The 20492-nt window shown below is 65.7% G+C and overlaps 1 protein-coding gene across 2 annotated transcripts; it reads right to left on the reverse strand.

The window, feature by feature from the left end:
* Positions 1-1896: 1896 nt before the first annotated feature.
* FASN (fatty acid synthase) lies at positions 1897-19221 on the reverse strand. 2 transcript variants are annotated; one of them, XM_017645386.3, is made up of 42 exons: positions 19067-19221; positions 17371-17506; positions 16462-16614; positions 15249-15422; positions 14898-15098; positions 14610-14732; positions 14418-14533; positions 14206-14340; positions 13291-13756; positions 13023-13210; positions 12712-12901; positions 12014-12108; positions 11760-11894; positions 11474-11677; positions 11264-11379; positions 10847-11019; positions 10576-10767; positions 10415-10495; positions 10115-10303; positions 9724-9903; positions 9435-9635; positions 8501-8793; positions 7934-8326; positions 7696-7860; positions 7501-7619; positions 7252-7406; positions 6943-7146; positions 6681-6831; positions 6420-6598; positions 6213-6332; positions 5935-6057; positions 5620-5843; positions 5344-5545; positions 5090-5241; positions 4890-4981; positions 4566-4717; positions 4236-4481; positions 3816-3998; positions 3479-3709; positions 3177-3397; positions 3000-3098; positions 1897-2887 (listed from the first exon to the last, which is right to left on the reverse strand). In XM_017645386.3, exons 2-42 carry the CDS (start codon positions 17495-17497, stop codon positions 2498-2500), a joined length of 7533 nt encoding a protein of 2510 aa, XP_017500875.3. In that variant the 5' UTR covers positions 17498-17506; positions 19067-19221; the 3' UTR covers positions 1897-2497. The 2 variants fall into 2 exon arrangements, with proteins under 2 accessions (XP_017500875.3, XP_017500876.3); XM_017645387.3 differs by having other exon boundaries at positions 9435-9638.
* Between the last annotated feature and the right edge of the window lie 1271 nt (positions 19222-20492).

Below are 20492 nucleotides of genomic sequence, written 5' to 3' on the forward strand. Positions count from 1 at the left end.
CCACAGTGATCAAGACAATTTGGAACTGGCACAAGAACAGACCCATAGATCAATGGAACAGATAGAGCCCAGATATAAACCCAAGCATATATATATATGGTCAATTAATATATGATAAAGGAGCCATGGACATACAATGGGGAAACGACAGCTTTTTCAACTGGTGCTGGCAAAACTGGACAGCTACATGTAGGAGAGTGAAACTGGATCACTGTCTAACCCCATACACAAAACTAACTTTGAAATGGATCAAAGACCTGAATGTAAGTCATGAGACCATAAAACTCTTAGAAGACAACATAGGCAAAAATCTCTTGGACATAAACAAAAAGAGTGACCTCTTCTTGAACATATCTCCCTGGGCAAGGGAAACAAAAGCAAAAATGAACAAGTGGGACTATATCAAGCTGAAAAGCTTCTGTACTGCAAAGGACACCATCAGTAGAACAAATGAAAACTGAAGGAACAAAACAGCAGCAGAAGCACAGAACCCAGGAATGGACTGACAGTTACCAAAGGGAAAGGGACTGAGTGGGGGGGATGGTGGGAAGGGAGGGACAAGGGGAATGAGGGGCATCACGATCCGCAACCGTAATGTAGCAGAGAAGACAAGTGGTGACTCTACGGCATCTTACTACAGATAGTGACTGCAATGGGGGTGTGTGGGCTTAATAATACGGATGAATGTTGAAACCACAATGTCGTTCATGGAAAACTTCCTGAGATTGTGTATTGATACCTTAAAAAAAAGTGCCATCTGCTGCTGTGGGGGAGCTCCCTCACTGCCAATTAGGTGGCATTATCTGCGTGGCTCGAATCAGTCTTTTATATGGTCGGTCACTCGTGTTCCAGTCAGTCAGTTGGGAAGGGTCTTGAAATCTCCAGTTTTAATCGTGGGTTTGTTTCTCCGTTCCAGTCTGTTGACTTTTGCTCCCTCTAAGTTGACATTCATCAAAGCGTAACAATTTAGGAGTTATAGCCTTTGGGTTAGTTGACTTTTACCATTATGAAATGACCCTTGTAGGCTTTGCTCTGAAATCTTTTGTCTGAAATATACCCATTCCAGAAATATTTTCACTATTTCATGTTTCAGGGTTTTGTGTTGTTACACGTATCAGTTAATTTTTATGGCTGAATATTCCATTATGTGCATGGACCGCCATATATCTGCTCCTCTGCCGAGGGGAACTGCCCAAGTGTCCAACGGATGCTGTGAACATGGGCACACATTTGTCTGAGTCCCTGTTCTCAATCTGGGTGTGTACCTATGAGTGGGATTGTCGGCTCACATGGTAATGCTACGCTTAGCTTTCTGAGGAACATTTAGGAGCCCCGGTCTGTCTCTGGGTTCAACACATCCTTCTAGAAGCCTAGAAGTGGGCCTGCTGACGCACTGCAGGATCCGGCTCTCGGCTCACTCTGACCCCTTGGCCCAGAACGCCCATCCAAGTTGGTGCATTGGCTTGTAACCCCCTCTCCCCTTGGCTCTTGGGGTCTAGATGCTCAGGGGCCCTCCACACTTCGCCTAAACCTGTATGGTGGTCTCATGTCCACTTGGCCAGTTTGACAAATGCTAGTCTAGGTGTTGCTATGAAGGCATCTTGTGATATGGTTCACATCCACTCAGCTGAAGCCCTTGAGAACGCCCTGGGGTTTCCCTGAGGAAGGAGTTCGGGCAGGCTGTTCCCCGGGGATCCCCACAATTGCCCAGCCGGCCCTTCAGAGGCACCTGTTGCTCTGTCCCGCAGCAGTGTGGCCGTGGCCCTGAGGGCAGTCCGCTCTCTGCAGCCGCATGCTGCCCCATCCCTCCTGTGTGCCAGGGGTCATGCTGGACAGTGTGGGGAGCAGGGCGCCTGAAGCTTGTCAGGGAGCAAGGAAGAAAGGAGGACCAGGGACCAGAGCTCATGAGCAGTTTAATCATGGGAGGCTCCTTGGAGAGCAGCAACTTTAGACGTCATGTAAAAATGGAAAAGGGTCCAGATGTGGTTCTTTGCACTGACAGAAAAAACTTCAGAAGCTCAGCAGCAATTTGAATCATTGAAAAATGAACACACACACACAGTGGGCGCCAAGCACGCAGGGGCTGCCCCCTCCGCTATGTGAGCCCTGCATCATAGGGGCCCCCCGCTGCCGGCCTTCACAGGGTGGGCAAGGCCCTGCGGCTCCCCAGTGACACAATAAATAGGATGCAGACTGAGAAACGACGACCAGACCCACACGGTAAAGGCACGGCCAACTCTTCACAGACCAGGGCAGGTCTCCGAGCAGGCGGCCTGGGCCCCCGCCCCTTGCCCATGCCAGGAGTGGTGGCTGAGATGGCACCCGTAGTGGGCACCATCAGTCCTACTTCTAGTGGCCTGTTGTGGGCAGCAGCACTCGGGGTGCAGGGAAGGGTCTGGGTTGAGGTGATGTGGACGGCAGGGGCAGCAGGCCAGGGCCCCACCGGCAGGACCCTGCTCTGAGCCCCTTGGGCAGCGGGCAGGGCTCTCAGGTGTGGCTAGCCCTCCCGCACACTGACGCGAGGCTCAGCCAGGGAGCCGTGGATAATGCTGAGGATGGCCTCCAGACCTAGGCCCTCCAGCAGCGAGTGGTGGTCCCCCTCAATGACGTGCACGGACACCTTGCCGTCGCACACCTGGGACAGGTTGTAGTCAGCACCCAGGTCCTCGCCGTAGGAGCTGCCCGTCTTGGCACGCAGCAGTGTCACGTTGCCGTGGTAGGTGGCCTGGGGCTGGTACTGCTCGGCAGCACGCAGCTTGTGGTAGAAGGACCGTGCAGCAAAGCTGAGCTCACCACGGTCCAGGCCCGCGTGGCTGTGAGAGATCAGGTCCACGGCGGCTGCCACGCGCTCCTCCAGGCCCTTGAGGGGCAGCAGGGCCTCCAGCACCTGTGACACAGGGGCAGGCCTCTGAGCAGCGCCCACCCTGTGCCCGCAGTCACCAGGCCTCACTGGGAGGCTCACTGAGAAGGCCCCCCCCCCGCCAGCTCCCCAGGCCCACCCTGCTGTGTTCCATGTCTGTGAACTGCTGCACGAAGAAGCAGATGGCCTCGGTCTCCGCCTCCGCCTCACAGCCAGGGGTCATCTTGGCGCGGTAGCTCTGCAAGGGGCAAGAGGTCTGCTGCGGCCAGGCTCCAGTGGGACTGGGGGGCAGGCAGGGCCACGGCGCCGCCCTCACCTGCGTGTAGGCCAGCACATAGGTGTGGGAGCCGTCGAACAGGAAGAGGCTGTTGTGCGTGGGGGCCGGGCTCTGCTGCGCCTGCAGCTGTGAGCACATCTCAAAGGCCACACAGGCCCCGTAGGAGTAGCCGGCGATGCGGTAGGGGCCCTCGGGCTGCACCTGCCTGATGCACCCGATGTAGTAGGCGGCCAGGCTCTGGATACTGTCCAGGGGGGCGGCTGTAGGCAGAGGGGGGCTCAGCTGCAGGCGGGGGGCCAGGCGGGGCACGCCCCTCCCTGGTGCCTCAGTGGGGAGCATACCCTGCGTGCACTGCAGGCCATAGGTGGGGATGCTGAGCCTGGCGGCCAGGCTGTGGAAGACGGTGGTGGAGCCCTCGATGGGGTGCACGAGGAACAGGGGCCGCTCGGAGCTCTGCACCGAGTTGAGCCGAGTCAAGGTCGGGCCCTCGGGGTTCACCAGCAGAGAGCGCAGGTTCAGCTGGGCCTGGTGCTGGGTGGGGCTCTCCTCCCTGGGCACGGAGGCCGTCAGCTCTGAGAGGAAGAACAGAAGACGGAGGACGCCGGGTGTGGTCACACACACACCTGTGACTCGGGGGGCCCAGGCCCCGCCCCCTGCCCCCTGCCCCTGCCCCGGTACCCGGGCTGGCCTTGGAGGACAGTTCTTGGAGCCTCTGGAGCGTGAGCTGCCGGATGTCCCGCGTGGACAGAGTCAGGTCGAACTCGCGCTCCAGCATGTGGCGAACCTCCACACCCATGAGCGAGTCCAGGCCCAGGTCCACCAGCGAGCTGTCCATGCTGACCGTGGCCAAGTTGCGGATGCCTGGGCAGAGAGGGGGCAGGGACCAAGGCGGAGGCACGGGCACCTTGTCAATCCTGCCTCAGGGGTGAGCCCCCATCACCAACAGCCACAGCGCGTTGCCCCACTGCCCCCAGCCCAGCCCTGAAGGGCCACTTTCATTTTCCTAGACCACTAAGCAAGCCGCCTTCTACGGGGTCCAGGGAAGCTGAGACCCATGCCGGGGGACGGGGGCGGGGGCAGGGGCGGGCGGTCCCTCACCGAGGATATGGGCCACGGACTTCACGAGGTCCCGCGGGCCACGGCTGTCACTGTGGGCTATGGCCTTCTTCCTGGCCAGCACGAAGCTGCTCAGGACAGGGTAGGGCTGGTGCAGGAAGATGTCGAGCACCTCCAGGCAGGAGGCGATACGCTGGGGCAGCGTCCCGCCGACGACAATGTCATTGGTGCCCATCGTTTCCAGGAGGACGCCCACGTCACCAATGGCACCCCACTGCACGGCGAGGCCTACAGGTGGGGGCCGGGGGCTGGGGTGAATGGGGAGGCGGGAGGCAGGTACAGGCGGGGCGCGCAGCGGGCAGGCAGGCCCACCTGGGAGGCCATCGTGCCGGCGCTTCTCGCATATGCGCTCCATGGTGGAGTTGGCGAAGCCGTAGTTGGTCTGGCCGGCGTTGCCGCGCCCGCAGCTCACCGAGGAGAAGGCCACGAAGTAGTCCAGCTCAGGGCACGACTCCCGGGTCACCCTGTGGGTACTCGGGTCACACCGCGCCAGCTGCCCCGCCCACCTGCTGAACTGCCCCTGCTTTCCTGGACCCTCAGCTCAGACCCCAGCAGAGGCCTGGGGCCTGGTCCCTGGACGCTGGTGGGAACGCTGTGCGAGGAGGACACGGTAGGCAGGGGGCTGCTGTGCCTCACCTGTCCAGGTTCAGCGTGCCGCTGTACTTTGGCTTGCTGACGTCCTGGAAGGAATCCGGGGTCTGGTTCTCCAGCATTGCATCTCTCAGCACCTGAGGACAGGCACCGTCAGAACCTGCCCAGGCCTGGGGCTTAGGAGGGCTTGGGCCATGGGTCCTGCCCTGGGCAGCAGGCTCCAGCCCCTTCACAGCCTTACTCACCATGGCCAGGTTGAAGACACCTCCGACGGGCCCGAGCTGAGTGGCCTCGGTGATGAGCGCCCGGGCCCCTTCCAGCGAGCTGGCGTTGCTGGTGGACACCAGGACCCGCACACCCTGGCGCCTCCACTCCCGTACCTGCTTGGCCTGGTAGCCTGTGGGCCAGGCAAGCTGTGGGCCGGGTTCTGGCTCTGGGGCCTGGGTGCCCCCAGAGCACCCTCCCATGCCCGCCTGCCTGTGCCCACCAGCCCACTCACCTGTGCGGATCCCAGAGCGGGAGGTCAGCACGAGCTTCTGGGCTCCCCGCAGCACAAGCCACTGGGCCAGCTCGAGGCCAAAGCCCCCCAGGCCCCCAGCCACGATGTAGCTCTTGTGGGCTGGGCAGAAGGTCTTGGCCATGGCTGTTACTAGGGTGGGTTCGGGCCCCTGCAGCAGTGCCAGCTGCTCTTCCTCACGCACCTGCAGTCAAGCAGGACCCCGGCTTACACGCTGCCTGCTGGACTGGGTCCAGGGCACCTGCACCGCCCCCTCACCTGGATGACCACTTTGCCGACGTGCTTCCCCTGGGCCATGTAACGGAAGGCATCCTCCACGCAGGCCTTGGGGAACACGGTGCACTGGAGGGGCTGCACCACGCCGTCCTGGATGCCGCCCTGCAGGAGTGCCGCCACCTCCCGCCAGCTGGTGGACGCCTCGTTGAAGAGCATGTCCAGCAGGATCCCGTGGAAGGTCACGTTCTTCAGGAAGACAGCCATGCCTGGAGAGCAGGCAGGCGGAGGGCTCACCACTTGTGACCCAGATCCTGCCCTGTGGACCCGCCTGCCCACAGGCCCACTGCCCAGCCTCACCCAGCAGGTGGTTGTTGGAAAGGTCGTATTTGCCGATTTCCAGGAATCGGCCATGCTGGGCCAGGCACCGCAAGCTGGCCTGCAGCTTCTCTTCGGCCAGGGAGTTCAGGACCAGGTCAACACCTTTGGGACAGAGGGTGTAGAGTCCCTACAGCCACGCCTGCGACCCCACCCACGGGGCCCAAATGCAGGGGCTACACCGTCCCTCCCCAGGCCAGGGCGTCCCCTCCACCTCGCCGGCCAGGAAGGGAGGGTGGCTGGGGGTGGCGCGGCCTCACCCTTCCCCGCTGTGTGCCGCAGCACATGCTGCTCGAAGGACGTGTCCCGGGAGTTGGCAAAGCTTGTCTCGCTGAGCTGGGGGAACCGGGCCTGGAGGTATGCCTTCTTCTCAGCTGACCCTGTGGGGAGGGCTGCGTAGTGAGCTGAGGTCGTGCGACTGGGGTGCCACGGGGGAGCCCCAGCTCTGGCAGGGCCGGCAGGCTCACCCACGGTGGTGAAGACACGGCAGCCCAGGCTGAGGGCGATGGCGATGGCGGCCTGGCCCACGCCGCCGGAGCCCGAGTGGATGAGCACCGTCTCCCTGCGCTGCAGGCGTCCGCGCACCACCAGCGAGTAGTAGGCAGTGGTGTAGACGACGGGCACGGAGGCCGCCTCCTCCAGGGTCCTGTAGACAGTGCACAGGGCTGCTCAGGCCTGGCTCCGCCACGTCCACCTGGGGCCTCAGGCCCTCGGCCCGGCCGACTCACCAGCTGGAGGGAACGTCCCACAGGAAGTCCTGAGACAGCAATACGGATGTGGCCAGACCCTGGGCGGGCACCAGCCCCATCACGCGCTTGCCGCTGGCATCTCGGCCGGAGAACTCCATGCCCAGCATGCAGTCCTCAGCAGACCACTTGCCTGGGGGCAGATGGCGGGTGAACTGCGTGCCTTGAAGGGGCCTGGTGTGCGGGGTGTGGCCCCCTTTCCCCAGGTGCCCTGCTCTGCCGGCCCCCTGCCACATGTGTGTACCTGGGATGGCGTCGACAGACAGCTTGCCCGTGGCCAGCATCACGTCTCGGAAGTTGAGGGAGGCATAGTAGATGGTGCAGAGTTGGACGCCAGGGCTGGCAGGTGGGGCGTGGCACAGAGGGGAGCAGACCCAGCGGATGGAGGAGAGGTCCCCCCTGGTGAGGATGTTCACGAAGGCGTGCTCCGTTTGCTCCTCCGGCAGGCCTGCGGGCGACAGGAAGCGAGGCTGCCGCGGGGCCTCCCGTGGCCTTGGGCTGGGTGGTTTCTCGGCCACGGACTGCTGGGGCAGGGCGGCACCGGGGGGCATACCCTGCTCCAGCAGAAAGTGGCGGAAGGCCCCCCAGGCCCCGTCCCGGTGCACGTTCATCACGAGGTCCCCACGCAGCACCTGCTGCAGCTCTGGGGAGCCCAGGTCCATCCGAGGGATTGGGGATGTGCCGCTGAGGTTGGACACCAGGATACACCTGTGGGCAACCAGACAGGTGAGGGGAGGTTTGGGGGAAGGCAGAGAAGCCAGGTGGAGGTGGGAGGGCCCGCAGCTGAATGCACGTCTCTCACCGAATCCGGTGCCCACCAGGCTCCTTCCGGAGACAGTTCACCATGCCCACGACCCCGGAGGTGGCACAGCCCAGGGCTGTGAGCCACACCGGCTGGGAGGTGCCGTCGGCCAGGATGCCCTGTGGGAGGATGGAGGGGTCAGCCTCGGGGAGGCCCCAGGCCCATGATGTGGTGCAGGGCCAGCCAGGGACTGACCTTCAGCGAGTCTACCCATTGGAAGCTGGCGTCCTCCACGGGCAGGAAGATGGGGCAGTCCTGCAGGGCTGGCCGGCGGCACAGGAAGAGAGCAGACCCGTAGAAAGACTTCTTCAGGGCCACCAGGTGCAGTGACGCCCCGGCAAACAGGCTCTCCCACTCGTCCTGCGTGGGGTGGGGAGTCAGTGTCCACCAGCCTTTGCTGCGCCTCCCTGGCCTGCCCTGCCCGGCCCTGCACCTGGCTCAGGAGGCTCCGCCCGCCCCGCTGTGGCTCGGGGCAGGTGAGGAAGGCGACCGTCTCCCCGAGGGTATGTCCTCCGAGCAGAGTGTGAAGCAGCAGGAAGCCACCCTCCTTGAGGGCAGCTGCCATGTGGCCGAGGACTGTGGCTGGGTCCCCAAAGGTGGTGGCGGCACAGTTGCACACAACCAGGTCAGCTGCGCCCAGGCCGCCTGGGGCAGGGCCCATGGGGTCCCACTGGCCCAGGGCCACGTGATGCTGCTGCAGCTTGTCCTGGGCAGCCCCCAGGACCTCAGGGTGGCGGTCAGTGGCCGTGTAGTCCAGCTGCAGCAAGGGCTGGGTGTTGAGTAGCTCCGGGATGTGCGAGTACAGGCGGCCGTCGCCGGCCAGCACCTAGGAAGAGAAGGCTTCCTGGACCAGCTGTCCCTGGGCAGGTGTCTCGAGCCTGTCTGGGGGCATGTGCCATCCCACCCACAGGGCCCCCTCTTCAGCATGTGGGTGGACAATAAGGTATGCAAAGCACAGCCACCCCTGGGGCTCAGTCGGGATGGGGGCACCAGCACCCACCTCCACCACCCTCATCCTCAGGCCGGCCGTATTCTCCAGGACAGTGTCCACACAGGCCTTGAGCGCTGGGGACTTGAGAAGACCACTGAGCAGGGGGTCTTCATGTAGAAGGGGCCTCTCGTGGGCCAGCTCCAGCGGCAGGTTCCCACTGAGCTGCACCTGGCAGGCAACTGCCAGCAGCCGAGGCAGGCCCTGCTGCGGGGGCTCACAGGGGGCCTGGGCCCCATCCAGCCCGGGCACCACCATCTTCAGCCCCTGCTGGGCCACCTTGGTCTGCAGTACTCGTGCCAGCCCTGGAAGGGGAGATGGGTGCTAGGGAAGAGGCCTCAACTGGACCAGAGTTCCCCGAGCCCATGGTACCTGCTTGGAGCAAGGGCTCAGGGTAATCAGAACCCGTGTGGCCCTACCCTCCCACGGCCCACCACCGGGCACTGCTCACTGGACAAGCAAACAGATGGGGTGGGCAGCCAGGCCTGAGGACAACCATTGGTGCCACAGGGCGGATGTCAAGGTGTCATGCAGGCCTCGGGGCGGGGGCTGCATGTCCCCCACCAAGGTACGAGCCCCCTAGAAGAGCGGGTTCCATGTCTGACATTCCAGCTGTTCCCCATCGGGGCTGAGCAGCCGGCTGGAGGCACGGCCAGGAGGGGCCAAATCTGTCACCAGGTGCCCCAGGGCTCCTCTGCTGGCAGGATGGTTAACAGGCACGGGAGGGAGGTGGCTGGCATCAGTTCTGGGTTGGGGGGCCAGGGCCAGGCCCAGGGCACTCATGGAAGGGCCTTGTGGGGAGGTAGGTCTGGGCTCAAGGACCTTTCAAAGCCAGAACAGGTCCCAGCTGTGTGGCCTGTGTGGGAAGGCAGTGCGCTCCTGTGGCCAGAGGTGCCAGAGGTCGGGGTGCAGGGCCAGGGGCCGGGCCCCGGGAGGCTGGCCTCACCCCTGCATAGCTGCAGCTCCTCCTGTAGGGCTGAGCTCCCGGCCAGGCACCCGTCCTCCATGTGCGGCGTGAAGCAGAGCTTCTCGAGGACAGGGGCGACCTGTTCCTGCTGCCTCCGCGGGGCCACCGAGGTGTGGAGCCATGAGATGCGGGCGCCGCCGGCCACTGTGCAGCTCAGACAGCGGTCCACCACCACGTCGGCTACTGTGGGCACATGTGCTGTGAGGGTGGGCGGTGCCCGGTGTGGGGTGGTGTGCAGGGCACAGGAGTGCGGGTGTGGCAGGGCTACCTTGGGCCTCGCCCTGCAGCGCCTGCACGTTCTGCCGGTGGGTGGCGGGGTCGATGTGGATGGAGGTGATGCGGGTGGGCAGGCGCAGACCACGCTGCTCGGAGTCCAGGATGGACATCTGCAGCATGGTGTCCAGGAAGGTCACCCAGTTGTCCTTCCACAGCAGCTGGCCTGTGCTGCCTGGGGTGGAGGGGCTGTCAGCCTGGGCAGAGGGGGCCTCTCCCCACAGCCCGACACCTCCAAACAGCCCTCCCTCCACCTGGCTCAGCAATGGCAGTCTCAGGACACCAGGACGCTGGGCAGCAGGTGGCACCGTGGCACCCTGTCTGGCCTCGAGGGATGGCCCCAAAGCTTAATCCCCGTAGTATAAAAGCGCCCCTTCATGCCCCACCTTCAAGGCTGGCCTCAAGGATGCCCTGGAAGTGAGGGCCATAGTCGTAGCCATGCAGTCGGAGCAACTTGTACACGTCCCTCTGGGCTAGGCGGAACCCCGCTGTTGGGTCTGCAGGGTTCGCAGGGTCCAGGCCATCCTGGCTATTGAAGAGCTTGGGGTTGGGGTCCTTCCACTGGTGTACCTTCCCTGTGGGCGGGAGGCAGAAGGGCCTGAAGGCAGGATAGGGCTGACGTGGCAGCCAGGTTCCAGCCAGACCCATGCCCACCAGGCCTCCCGCTGGCCACATGGCCTGCTCACCGCTGGCGATCACGTTGCCGTTCTCAGATACCTCGAAGGTGTGGGAAGCCTCCAGGAGCCGCACCTCCAGGGACACGGTCCCTGCAGGCAGCAGGGTCAGAGGTCAGCAGCAGGGGTCAGTGGCCAGCCCCCACCCCGCCCTCCGTGGCCACCCATCTCACCCGCCTTGGGCAGGATGGTGGCCTGGTACAGTGTCACGTCCTCGAAAACCACAGGCACTTGCTCCACGTTTAAGTTCAGGGTGCGTGCCAGGGTCCTCCAGACCAGGCACAGGTAGCCAGTGGCGGGGAAGATGACTCGGCCGTCGATGCAGTGGTCCACCAGGTAGTGGTCCGGCGACTCAGGGCTGGTGTCTGCGGGGCGGGACACAGGCCTTGCTGCGGGCACCTAGGAGGCACGCCCCTGCCCCACCCCACCGGCCCGCCGGCTCACCGATGTTATAGACGGTGGCAGAGGAACAGCTGGAGCCGTTGGGGAAGTCCTCGGCAGTGGGCACGTCCCAGGTCTGGCTGTGGTCCCACTTGATGTGGGGGGAGATGAGCGGGGTTCCTCGGGGAACAGGGAGCTCCACGGGCGGGAACAGGCCATTGGGGTTGGCGTTGAGGCTGGGGGTGGGGGAGTGTCAGGGGCACAGCCAGCCCTGGGACCACCCGTCACACCCAGCTCCCACCGTGTACCCCAAGCCCCCGAGACTGCTGTGGCAGGGTGGGGTGGCCACGGTGAGGAAGCTCTGGGGGGGGTGGCCGAGAGCCCGTGGTGCCATCACATGCCCCGCTGGCCACTGCTCCCAGGCAGCTGTCGGGGGTGGGCCCGGCACCCCCGTGGGTCGAGCGGGGCTGGTGGACACACCCTGCCAGGTGGAGCCTGCCCACATTGCTGAGGAAGAACTCCAGGTTGTCATTGTGGCCCTTCTTCATCAGGGGGATGATGGTGCAGCTGGACTTGAGGCCTCTCTTTAGGACAGCCTGGGGAGACAGCGGTGGGCTGGGCCTTGCTCTCACGGGTGGGGCTCGTGCCCTCCCCTGAAGGTCACACAGGGCCCGGCCCCACAGTGCCCACCTGCAGCAGGGCGTGTGGGGCGATCTCCAGCACCACGGCATGCTTGGGCACGTGCTGCAGAGCCTCCTGGAAGAGCACGGGGCTCACCAGGTTGTTGACGTTGTACTCGGCCGAGAAGGTGCGGGCCAGGCTGCCCTGCCACTGGGCCTCGGGGATGGAGGTGCTGAGCCAGCGCGCAGAGCGGGGTTTTGGCTCCCGAATCACCTGCACATGCCACCGTCAGCCTGGAGGGACCCGGCCCCTTACCTGACCCTCCGCCAAGGGGACCCCAGAGCTGCCGGCCTACCTTCTGCAAGGCCTGCAGCAGAGAGGGGGCGATGGGCTCCATGAAGTAGGAGTGGAAGGCCATCCCTCCTGTGTGCACCTCCTTGGCAAACACGCCCTCCTGCTTGAGCTGCTCCATGAACTCCAGCACGGCAGCCTGGGGGCGGGGACAGGGCTGGACAGGCTGCCGGGTCTGCTGCCCGGCCTCCCCCGCAGAGCGCGCCCTGAGGGGCAGGGAGGGGGCTGGGGCACGCAGTCCCTGCTCCCAGGGCCCACCTCAGGCCCCGAGATGGTCACTGTGTCCTTGGAGTTGTGGCAGGCAGGAACGACTCCCGGTGGGCAGCGCCGTTTGCTCTCCTCCCAGGACAAGCCTGTGAGCAGAGCCAGCGTCAGGGAGTGCCGGGGAGCGGAGCCCCGCCTGGCCCCCGCCTGGAAGGGAGGCGCCGCCCTGGGGGTGGCCCTCATGACAGGGCTCCGGAAGGGCGGCCGTGGGAGGGCCCTTCACAAGCCGCTTTCGCCCCCACACCGCGTGGCGTCAGTACTGCCCTGCAGGGGGCCATTCCTGCAGCGCCACGGGTGGGCGCGGGCCTCGCTGCGCAGCAGCGCCCAGCACAGAGGCTGCGGCCCCACCCACGGCAGCCCCGGGGCCGGGTGCCAAAGGAGCGGAGCCAGGCCGGGCCCCCCAAGCCCTGACTTAGTGAAAGCTCTCCCAGCGCAGCTCTCCTGGGGGCTCTCTTCCTCTGGGGGTTCAGCCAGGGGGTCACATGAAGACGGTGCTGGTGCCTGTCAGCATGCGTTCCAGGACCGAGCCTGTCAGGCGCAGGGAGGCCACCGGCCGGCAAGTTGCCCCCAGGCGCCCCTCTGTCCAGTGTGAACCCCAGAGGTGCTTGGGAAGGTGCCACCTCTCAGGGAGACCCTCACAGACCCATGGGCAGAGCGAGGGTGGGGGGTGGGGCACACGAGGTGACACCTACCTACAGCCACCATGGCCCCAGGCAGGATGTTGGCCTCCTTGATGCACTGGCCCCGCCAATAGGCTGAGAGGACGGCCTCCTCTTGAGAGAGGCAGCCGTCGGCGTAGCCACAAGCCACCTCGCCCAGGGAGTGCCCAATGATGCCGTCGGGCGTCAGGCCCATGGAGGTCAGCAGGTCTATGAGTGCGATCTGCAGGCACAGGGCAAGCCACGCTCTTCTAGGAACGCCGGACTGACCACATCTGCCGGCCCTGCGGGGCTGAGGCCTGCTTCTCTCCCCGCCTCCCCATTCACCCGACTCCAGGACATACCTGGATGGCTGTGAGGCTCACAAACGCATGGACGATGTCATCGAAGGTGGACTCATCCGTGCTCAGTAGCAGGTCTGACACCTGCACCCCCAAGGGCCTCACGATCTCGTCAGACCGCAGAATGGACTTGTGGAAGCTGTCTAGGCGCATGAGGCTGAGCCCCATCCTGCACCACTGTGTCCCCATCCCTGTACCAGGGAGAGGGGTCAAGGGCACGGCTCTGGCCCTGCACCCATGTGCCCCTGGGGCCTAGAGAGCGGGGGCTTACCGGAGCAGATGAACCAGAGCGGTGGGCGCTCACCGGGGGGCACCTGCTGCACCTCCTGGCTGCTGCCCCTGCCCCCAAGCACAGCAAAGCCCCGGAAGGGCATGGAGGAGGTGGGTGTGGCCGCAATGTCGTTGAGCAAGCTCACAAAGGCCAGGTCCTGGCTATGCTGGTGGCCCTGCTCCAGGAGCGCCTGCACAGCCTCAGGGGTGCGCCCGCTGGCCCGCAGCAGGCGCGGCAGGGTGGTGTGTGCAGCGGGTGCCAGGCGTGCTTGCGAGTTGGGTTGCAGGATGACATGCACATTGGAGCCACCAAAGCCGAAGGAGTTGATGCCCACGTTGCCCCCTCGGACGGGCAGGGGCCGGTCTACCACCTGTAGCCGCCCATCCTGCAGCCCTGGGATCTTGGGGTTGGGGCTGTGGAAGTGCAGGTTGGGGGCCCAGAGCCCGTGCTCCAAGCACAGCAGCACCTGAAGGAGGCTCACTGTCAGTGGCACGGCTGACCCCATGCTCCCCACCTCTCTGGCCTCCTGAGGACCTTTCTGAGGGCACACCACGGCGCTGCCACCGCGAGCTGGCTCTGCAGCATGCCGGCTAGGGCCGACGACTCAGCCCCAGGGCCCCCCTCTCCTGGGGCCCCCAGCTGGACACCACCCCAGCTCCCCACCTGAGGCTGCTGACGGGGCAGGTGGGGGTGGCTGCACAGGGCCTCGAGCGCCTGGAAGCTCCCGCTCTACCGGGAAGCGCAGCAGACCAGGGTCCTCTGCTAACAGCACCTGGTCTCCACAAAGGCCGCCCCAGACAACCAGGGCAGGGGCACATGGCTGTGCCCCGGATGCCCCCCTTCGGTGACCAGCCCCTCCCAGCTAAGCCCGTGGGGTTGCCCACCCCCGGCAGAGGGAGCCGACTGGCCACCTACCTTGGCCAGGGCTGCGAGCCCGGAGGCGGGCTCTGGGTGCCCCATGTTTGACTTGATGGAGCCGATGAGCAGTGGGTCTTGGCGGCTGGCACACAAGGCTTGGGCGATGCTGTTCAGCTCCTGGGGGTCACCCACCTGTGGGGGACCAGGAGGGTCAGGCCCCCACCTGGGTGCCTCTTAGGAGTGGGTGTGGGTGTGGGCGAGGGACTCACCTTGGTGCCTGTGCCGTGGGCTTCAATGTACTCGAGGGACTCGGGCGCCACCCCGACCGGCTCATACATGGAGCACAACAGCTGCTTCTGGGCCTCCCCGGAGGGGAAGGTCACGCCTGTGGGATGGGCCAGGCCTCAGCACCCCACCCGCTGCCCCTGCAGGGCGTGGGGCCCACTCCCGCCAGCACCCACCTTGCTCCTTGTAGCCATCTGTGTTGGTGCTGGCATTCAGGATGGTGGCGTACACCCGCCGGGCCAGGGACTTCCTGGTCAGCAGCACAGCCAGTATGGCCTCCGAGCGGCAGTAGCCTTCCCCTGGGGGCAGAGGGCACCTCAGGCTGAGCCTGGGCCTCAGGGTAGGAGCTCTGGGTGGCAGTGTGGCGTGCCCTGCTCTTGGCAGAGTTCAGGGTCTGGCATCGGTGGGCGCTGCCCTGTGGCCCCCTGCCCCCTGCCCCCTGTGCCTGTGGCCTGCACCCTCACCGCCTGCGTCGAAGGATTTGCAGGAGCCCTCGGTGCTGAGCATGCCCAGCTTCATGAACTGCACGGAGGTGTTGGGTTTCAGCAGCAGGTTGATGCCGCCCACGATGGCCGCGGAGCACTGCCCCCTGCGGATGGCCTGGTAGGCGTTCTGCAGAGCCAGCAGGCTGGAGGAGCATGCTGTGTCCAGAGCTATGCTGGGCCCTGCAGACAAGGGCATTATAATGCAAGGGTGGGGGCCCCTGGCGGCTCCAAGGGGCGCCCTGCACTTACAGCCCGTGACTTCGAGGCCTCAGCCCGCAGGGCCTCCCGGGAAGGGAGGCCAGAGCCTGCCAGGAGCCAGGAGCCACCCACCTTTGAAGTCAAAGCAGAAGGAAAGGCGGTTGGCCATCATGGCACGCTGGCAGCCCACCATGCTGTAGCCCAGAAGCGTCTCGGGGTCTCGGCTCAGAGCCTCTGAGGCCTCGGAGCCACTCACGCCCACCCAGACGCCAGTGTCCGTCCCTCGGAGCGAGGCTGGGTTGATGCCTGTGGGAAGCAGCCATCAAACTGAAGCTGGGCTGCTGGGCTACACCGAGCCCACCGCCCAGCTCTGGGGAGGCCTCCTGGCTTGGGCGACAGCGGGCTCCTTCCCAGCCTGACTCTGGAGACACCAAGAACGGGTGACCCGGTCACAAGCAACCAGGGCCCGGGGGTGGCAGGTGGGGCTCTACGCTCCGCGTCAGACAGCAGCCAGAGACAGCCAGAGGTGAGGGCAGAGGATGGCATTGTCCCCACGCTACTCCCCTGGCCCCTGGTGCCGCCAGCAGGGTCTGATGAGCCCCGAGCACGGCCAGCACCAGGTCAGGCCAAGATAAGGAGACAAACACAGAGGCCAGTGTCCCGGCTTAGAAAGGAGGGCGGCACCCTGGCCGGCCCCGGGGAACAGGTCCAAGGTCTCTCCTGCCTCCACTCCCCTGGGGGCGTGTGGCCACTACCCATCACGCTTAAGTATGGCCCAGGGGTTGGCCAGTGTCTGCTGTAGGACCCCAGGGTGGAAGGCCTGCATGCCCTCCCTGCCGACCGCAGAGCCAAGATCCTGCCCCCCACCAAAGCACCACGGCCGCACTGCCAGCCTCCTCTCCCATCCCCTCCTTAGGCTGGCTGTCCATGACCCATGACAGTAGGAATGGTCTGGGCCCCAGGGCAAGGACAGCCGCTTCAAGGTACCTGTGTGAGGCCAGGCACAGCCCAGTGGAGGGGAGAGCAGGCGGCAGTTCTGGGGGCCGGATCCTGCCTCCTGCCTAGTCCGGCACTCAGCCCCACCCCAAGATCAACACACAACGGGAATGAATACACCGGGGAGCCAGCCAGAGAGTGCAAATGGGAAACCAAGACCAGCCTGAGGGCCCACACCTTCTGGGCCTGGAGAGCCACACAGCCCCGGTGACTTTGCATTGTGGGGACAGAACTCTGCACACATGTCACTTTGAAGCAATAAAAGGGATTGCCATTGTCCTTCTCGAGCGAGCGGGAACCTGGTGACCAGGGCCCCAGCCTCACGTCTGCACCCCTCCTGAGAACCCACCTCCATCCACGATGGCCTCGTAGGTGACCTCCAGCAGCAAGCGCAGCTGAGGGTCCATCGTGTGCGCTTGCTTTGGGTGGACCCCGAAGAAAGAGGCATCGAACTTAGACAGGTCCTTAAGCTTGCCAGACCGCCTGGGCAGGCCGTAGAGCCCTGTGGACACGGCAGGCAGAGTTGCAGGCTGCCAGGGCCCCTGGGAGGGGGCGGCTGCCCCACAGTTGGGGCAGCCCTGCTGGCTCTTGGGGGCCATGTGGCAGCACATGGCCAACTAGGACCCCAGCCCTGCTTCCAAGAAGGGCCCTGGGGCAGCCGTCTGGGCAGTGGGGCAGGAGTGGAGCCCGGTAGAGGCAGCGCCACCTCCTCCCGCCCTGCCTGGCCTGGGGCTGGGCCGGGCAGGCCCCGCCACGCTGACTCACACCCGCACATCAGGTAGAGCCGCCCCACGGGAGAGCCTACTGGGCGTGAGGGAGTCAAACCAGCTTCCGCGAGCCTGCTGTCAGATCCCGGGGTCTTATCTGACGCCTCGGGACCTGGAGGCCCAGCTAGGCCGGCTCTGCAGGCGGAGGACTGTGGGGCCAGGGACACTCACCTGCCTGGCCCCCTCCCCTCTCTTCCCCACCAGTTCTGTGACCCCAGCAGGTCACTTGGCTCGTCTGTAACTCAGGCAAAGACAAGTGCCCAGGGCCAGCTCCCGGCTGACTTGCCCAGAAGCCCCAGGACCACCCCCACCCCCCAAAACCCTCTCGTGGTGCTGTCCCCAGGAAGAGCCTGCAGCACAGCCTTGCCCAGGGTGGCCGGTGTCTCTGCAGGAGGGACGAGGATTCAGGCCAGAGCTGGCCAGCCGAAGACGGCTGAGAGGCTGTGCCCATAGCAACAACGTGGAGTGGGGCATCCAGGGTGGCCACTCACCAGCCTTCCATCGCCTGTCGTCATCTGTCACCATGTCCACGCCGCCGATGAGGTTGGCCCAGAACTCCTCCAAATTCTCTGACTCGGGGAGCTTCCCAGACATGCCGGCAATCACCACCTCCTCCATGGCTGCTCTCTGTAGGGAGGGAGGCGTGGGACCCAGACCCTGGTCAGCTTTGCCCCCACAGCACCTGCCCTCCTCCATGTGGCCCACTGGAGTCTGAAAGGCGGCTCAGAGAGCCCCAAGACCAAGGTCCAGGTGGTCAACTCTTGGGCACTGGACCAGCATAGATGGATGCCCTGGGGGTGTATGGAAGGGGTGGTCCATTCCAGACCAGCTGGCTCTCATCTCTCACAGGAGGGCTGGGCCTCTGGGCTTTGCAACTGGCTTGTCACATCTGGGGTCACCCCTCCATGGCACTACCTCGCTCCTCGCCCCCCTCATTAGTTGGAGGGATTCTGCGACCTCCTGCCTCACCCCGAGGATCTGGGGGACCACCCCAGAGAAGGGGACAACCCTTCCCAGGAGAGAGTCCCTGGGTTGTCAGCCTGTTAAAGAGCTGACCCAGGGAATCAGGCAGGTGAAGGAGGAAGGGTACCCAGGTTTACAGGGAAGAAAACGGCGGTGGGAGGGAGCACCAGCCTACACTGACCAGTGGGCCAGGGGCTGAGCACAGCAGGCTGCCCTCCATGCAGGGGGCAGGAGCCCGGCGCTGCCCAGGGCAGCCGATGAGCTGTCGGTGAGTGGGGGCATAGCCCAGGCCCGCTGCATGCCAAGGCCCAACAGGGCTCTGGGGGAAAGGCGGCCCCTGCCCCATCATGAACCCACTGCCAGTTGGGCCCTGTGCAGGATCCAATCTGGAGAAACAACCACTCCCAGCCAGACGCCAGGCAAGGGCTGCCCAGACCCACACACCTGTGCAGGTAGGTGAAGCTTCAGGACGCTGCTTGCCTACCACTAAGCAGGCTGCCGGGCCACCCAGGCCTAGTCCCCAAAACCCGCCCCCGCAGAGGAAGCCCTGGCCACCCCGGGCCTGTGGTGCGGGATGGGGTCTCCCGTGCGGCCTCTAAGACAGGGGGCGAGGCCAGGCTCGTTCTAGCAACCCCGCCAGGGCTCCAGGGCCTCGTGGCACTAAGGACCTTGGATGGCCAGACGCTGCTCTCCCGGGCCTCTCCGCACAAGGGCGCACGCGCACGGAGCGCCGCATCTTCCTCCCGAGCCCTCTGGGCGCGGAGGAAGACCCCTCCCCCAGCGCTGAATAAAGAGCCCTTTGCCGGCGCGCACGCAGCAACCCCGCGTCGCCGCCCCCCGAGAGCGCCGCGGTTCTCCCTACTTGCTATTCACGCTGAGTGCGGCAGGGAACCAGAGGCAGGCGGCCCCGCCGCGCCCCCCTCGCCCGTCCCGCGCTCCGGGCCCCGGGCTCCACGCGGCTGGGATGGGGGCCGCCCTCCGCCCCCGGCGGCTGGAGAAGCGCCGGACGGCAGGGCGTCGGCCCAGGCCCCGCGGTGGGAGCCGGGTGGGGGCTCGGCGGCCGGCCCGCGTGGGCCACCCGACACCAAGATGGCTGTTGGCGTTTCCGGGGCGTACGCCCCTCGCCGCCCACCCGCCCTGGGCGCCCCCACCACGGGCCCGCCGAAGCACGCGGGCCCCAAAGCTGAGGATGCGGCCGCAGGCGCCCGACTCGGCCCCTCGTACCTGGTCCGGGCGCGGCGGCGGTGCGGGCGGCGGATGCGAGGCGCGAGCGCGGCGCGCAGGGGAGCCGGCCGGGCTGTCTCTCTGGCTCCCTCTAGGCCGGCGCCGACTCTATTTAACCGCGGCCATCCCCGCGCGGACACGCCACATGGGCTGACAGCTTGGCTGCGCCGCCCAGGCCAATGAGCGTCGGGGCTGCGCCCCGGGACTCGGCGCGCCGCCGCCAGTGGGGTGATGCCGCGCGCCGCCGCCGAGCCTCCGGGACCTGCGCGGGAGCGCGCCGGAGGTGCCGGGTCGGGGGGCCCGGGACTCGGGGGGCGCTAGGGCGGGATGCGGCATCACCCCCGCCCCCGACTTCCGCTCCTCCCCTCCGCGGGCCGGTGGCGCGGAACCGCCCGAGGCGCACGCGCACACGCCTGGGACCCAGCCCGCGGCGCGCCTCCGTCCCCCGGGCCGCCCCCCACCCCCGGGGTCGTGGGGCCACGTGCTCGCGGCGCGCGGGTGAAACGGGACTGGGCGTGTTCGGGCTGCACTGGGTCACTCTGGGGCCACACGGGGGGCCGGTCCGAACCCCGGCGGACAGATGCATGGTCCCGCGCTCTGGCCGCGCGGATTCGGGCCGGGGGCGTGGCTCTCCCAGCCGCAGCCAATCGGGGGCCGGAGGCGTGCGCTGCGGTCCAATGGTGGCTCGCGAGTGGGCGTTGCTAGGCGATAGGGTGATGGGCCGGGCGGCGTGGCGGTCGTTGACCCCGGACGGGGGCGCCCGGATGGGGTCACTGTCGGTCACTGCAACGCGGTGCGGCAGGTCCTCACCAACCATGCGAGGCAGGCGGGCGCGCCCCAGGGCTCCCCGGAGCCGGCCGTGGGGGCGGGGGCGCGGGCGGCCATCTGACGAGTGGGCCCTGCAGGGAGCCCGTGATGCGAACAAAGGAGCCTCCTTGGGCAGAGCCCCTCGCACCCCCCGGCGCGCACACGCTCCGGCCCTGCGTCTGGGCTCGCTGGCGCGCCCTCCCGTGTAACTCCCCTGCTCAGGTGGCTGCCGAATTGACTAAGGAACCTTAACATCTAGACCGGAAAGAAAGAGGCAGCCACGCTTGGGTCGCCTGAGAGTCTAGGCCACGCCCTGCAGCAGGGTCCGGGCCACCTAGTGCGGAGCCCCTGGCAACCCCACCGCGTCATTGTCTTGAAGTCAAACTTCGCGCTTCGCCCGGCGCTCCAGGGGCCCCTCCCACCCTGCTTTCGGGAGGCCTGGGACCTGCAGGGACGGCGCCGAGAGCGGACCGGCGCCATGATGCCAATGACCCCGCTCCGCGTGCCGCCCCCACCCCGCCCCTTGTCCCGCGGCTCCCGGTGGTGGCCGCTCCCTCACAGAGGAAGAAGGGCCAACCCAGGGAGAGCGAGAGAGACCCCTGAGGCCCTGATAGCCGAG

The sequence above is a fragment of the Manis javanica genome, chromosome 4 (assembly GCF_040802235.1).
Source record: "Manis javanica isolate MJ-LG chromosome 4, MJ_LKY, whole genome shotgun sequence".
Classification (NCBI taxonomy): Eukaryota; Metazoa; Chordata; class Mammalia; order Pholidota; family Manidae; genus Manis; species Manis javanica.

Excerpts from the sequence above, each read along its gene's own strand:
- FASN (XM_017645387.3), bottom strand. The coding sequence starts at position 17,497 with ATGGAGGAGGTGGTGATTGCCGGCATGTCTGGGAAGCTCCCCGAGTCA. Across the intron at positions 7,861-7,933 it reads GGCGGAGCCTCCTGAGCCAG|GACGAGTGGGAGAGCCTGTT; the intron begins GTGCAGGGCCGG and ends CACCCCACGCAG. Across the intron at positions 6,333-6,419 it reads CCGTGTCTTCACCACCGTGG|GGTCAGCTGAGAAGAAGGCA; the intron begins GTGAGCCTGCCG and ends CCCTCCCCACAG.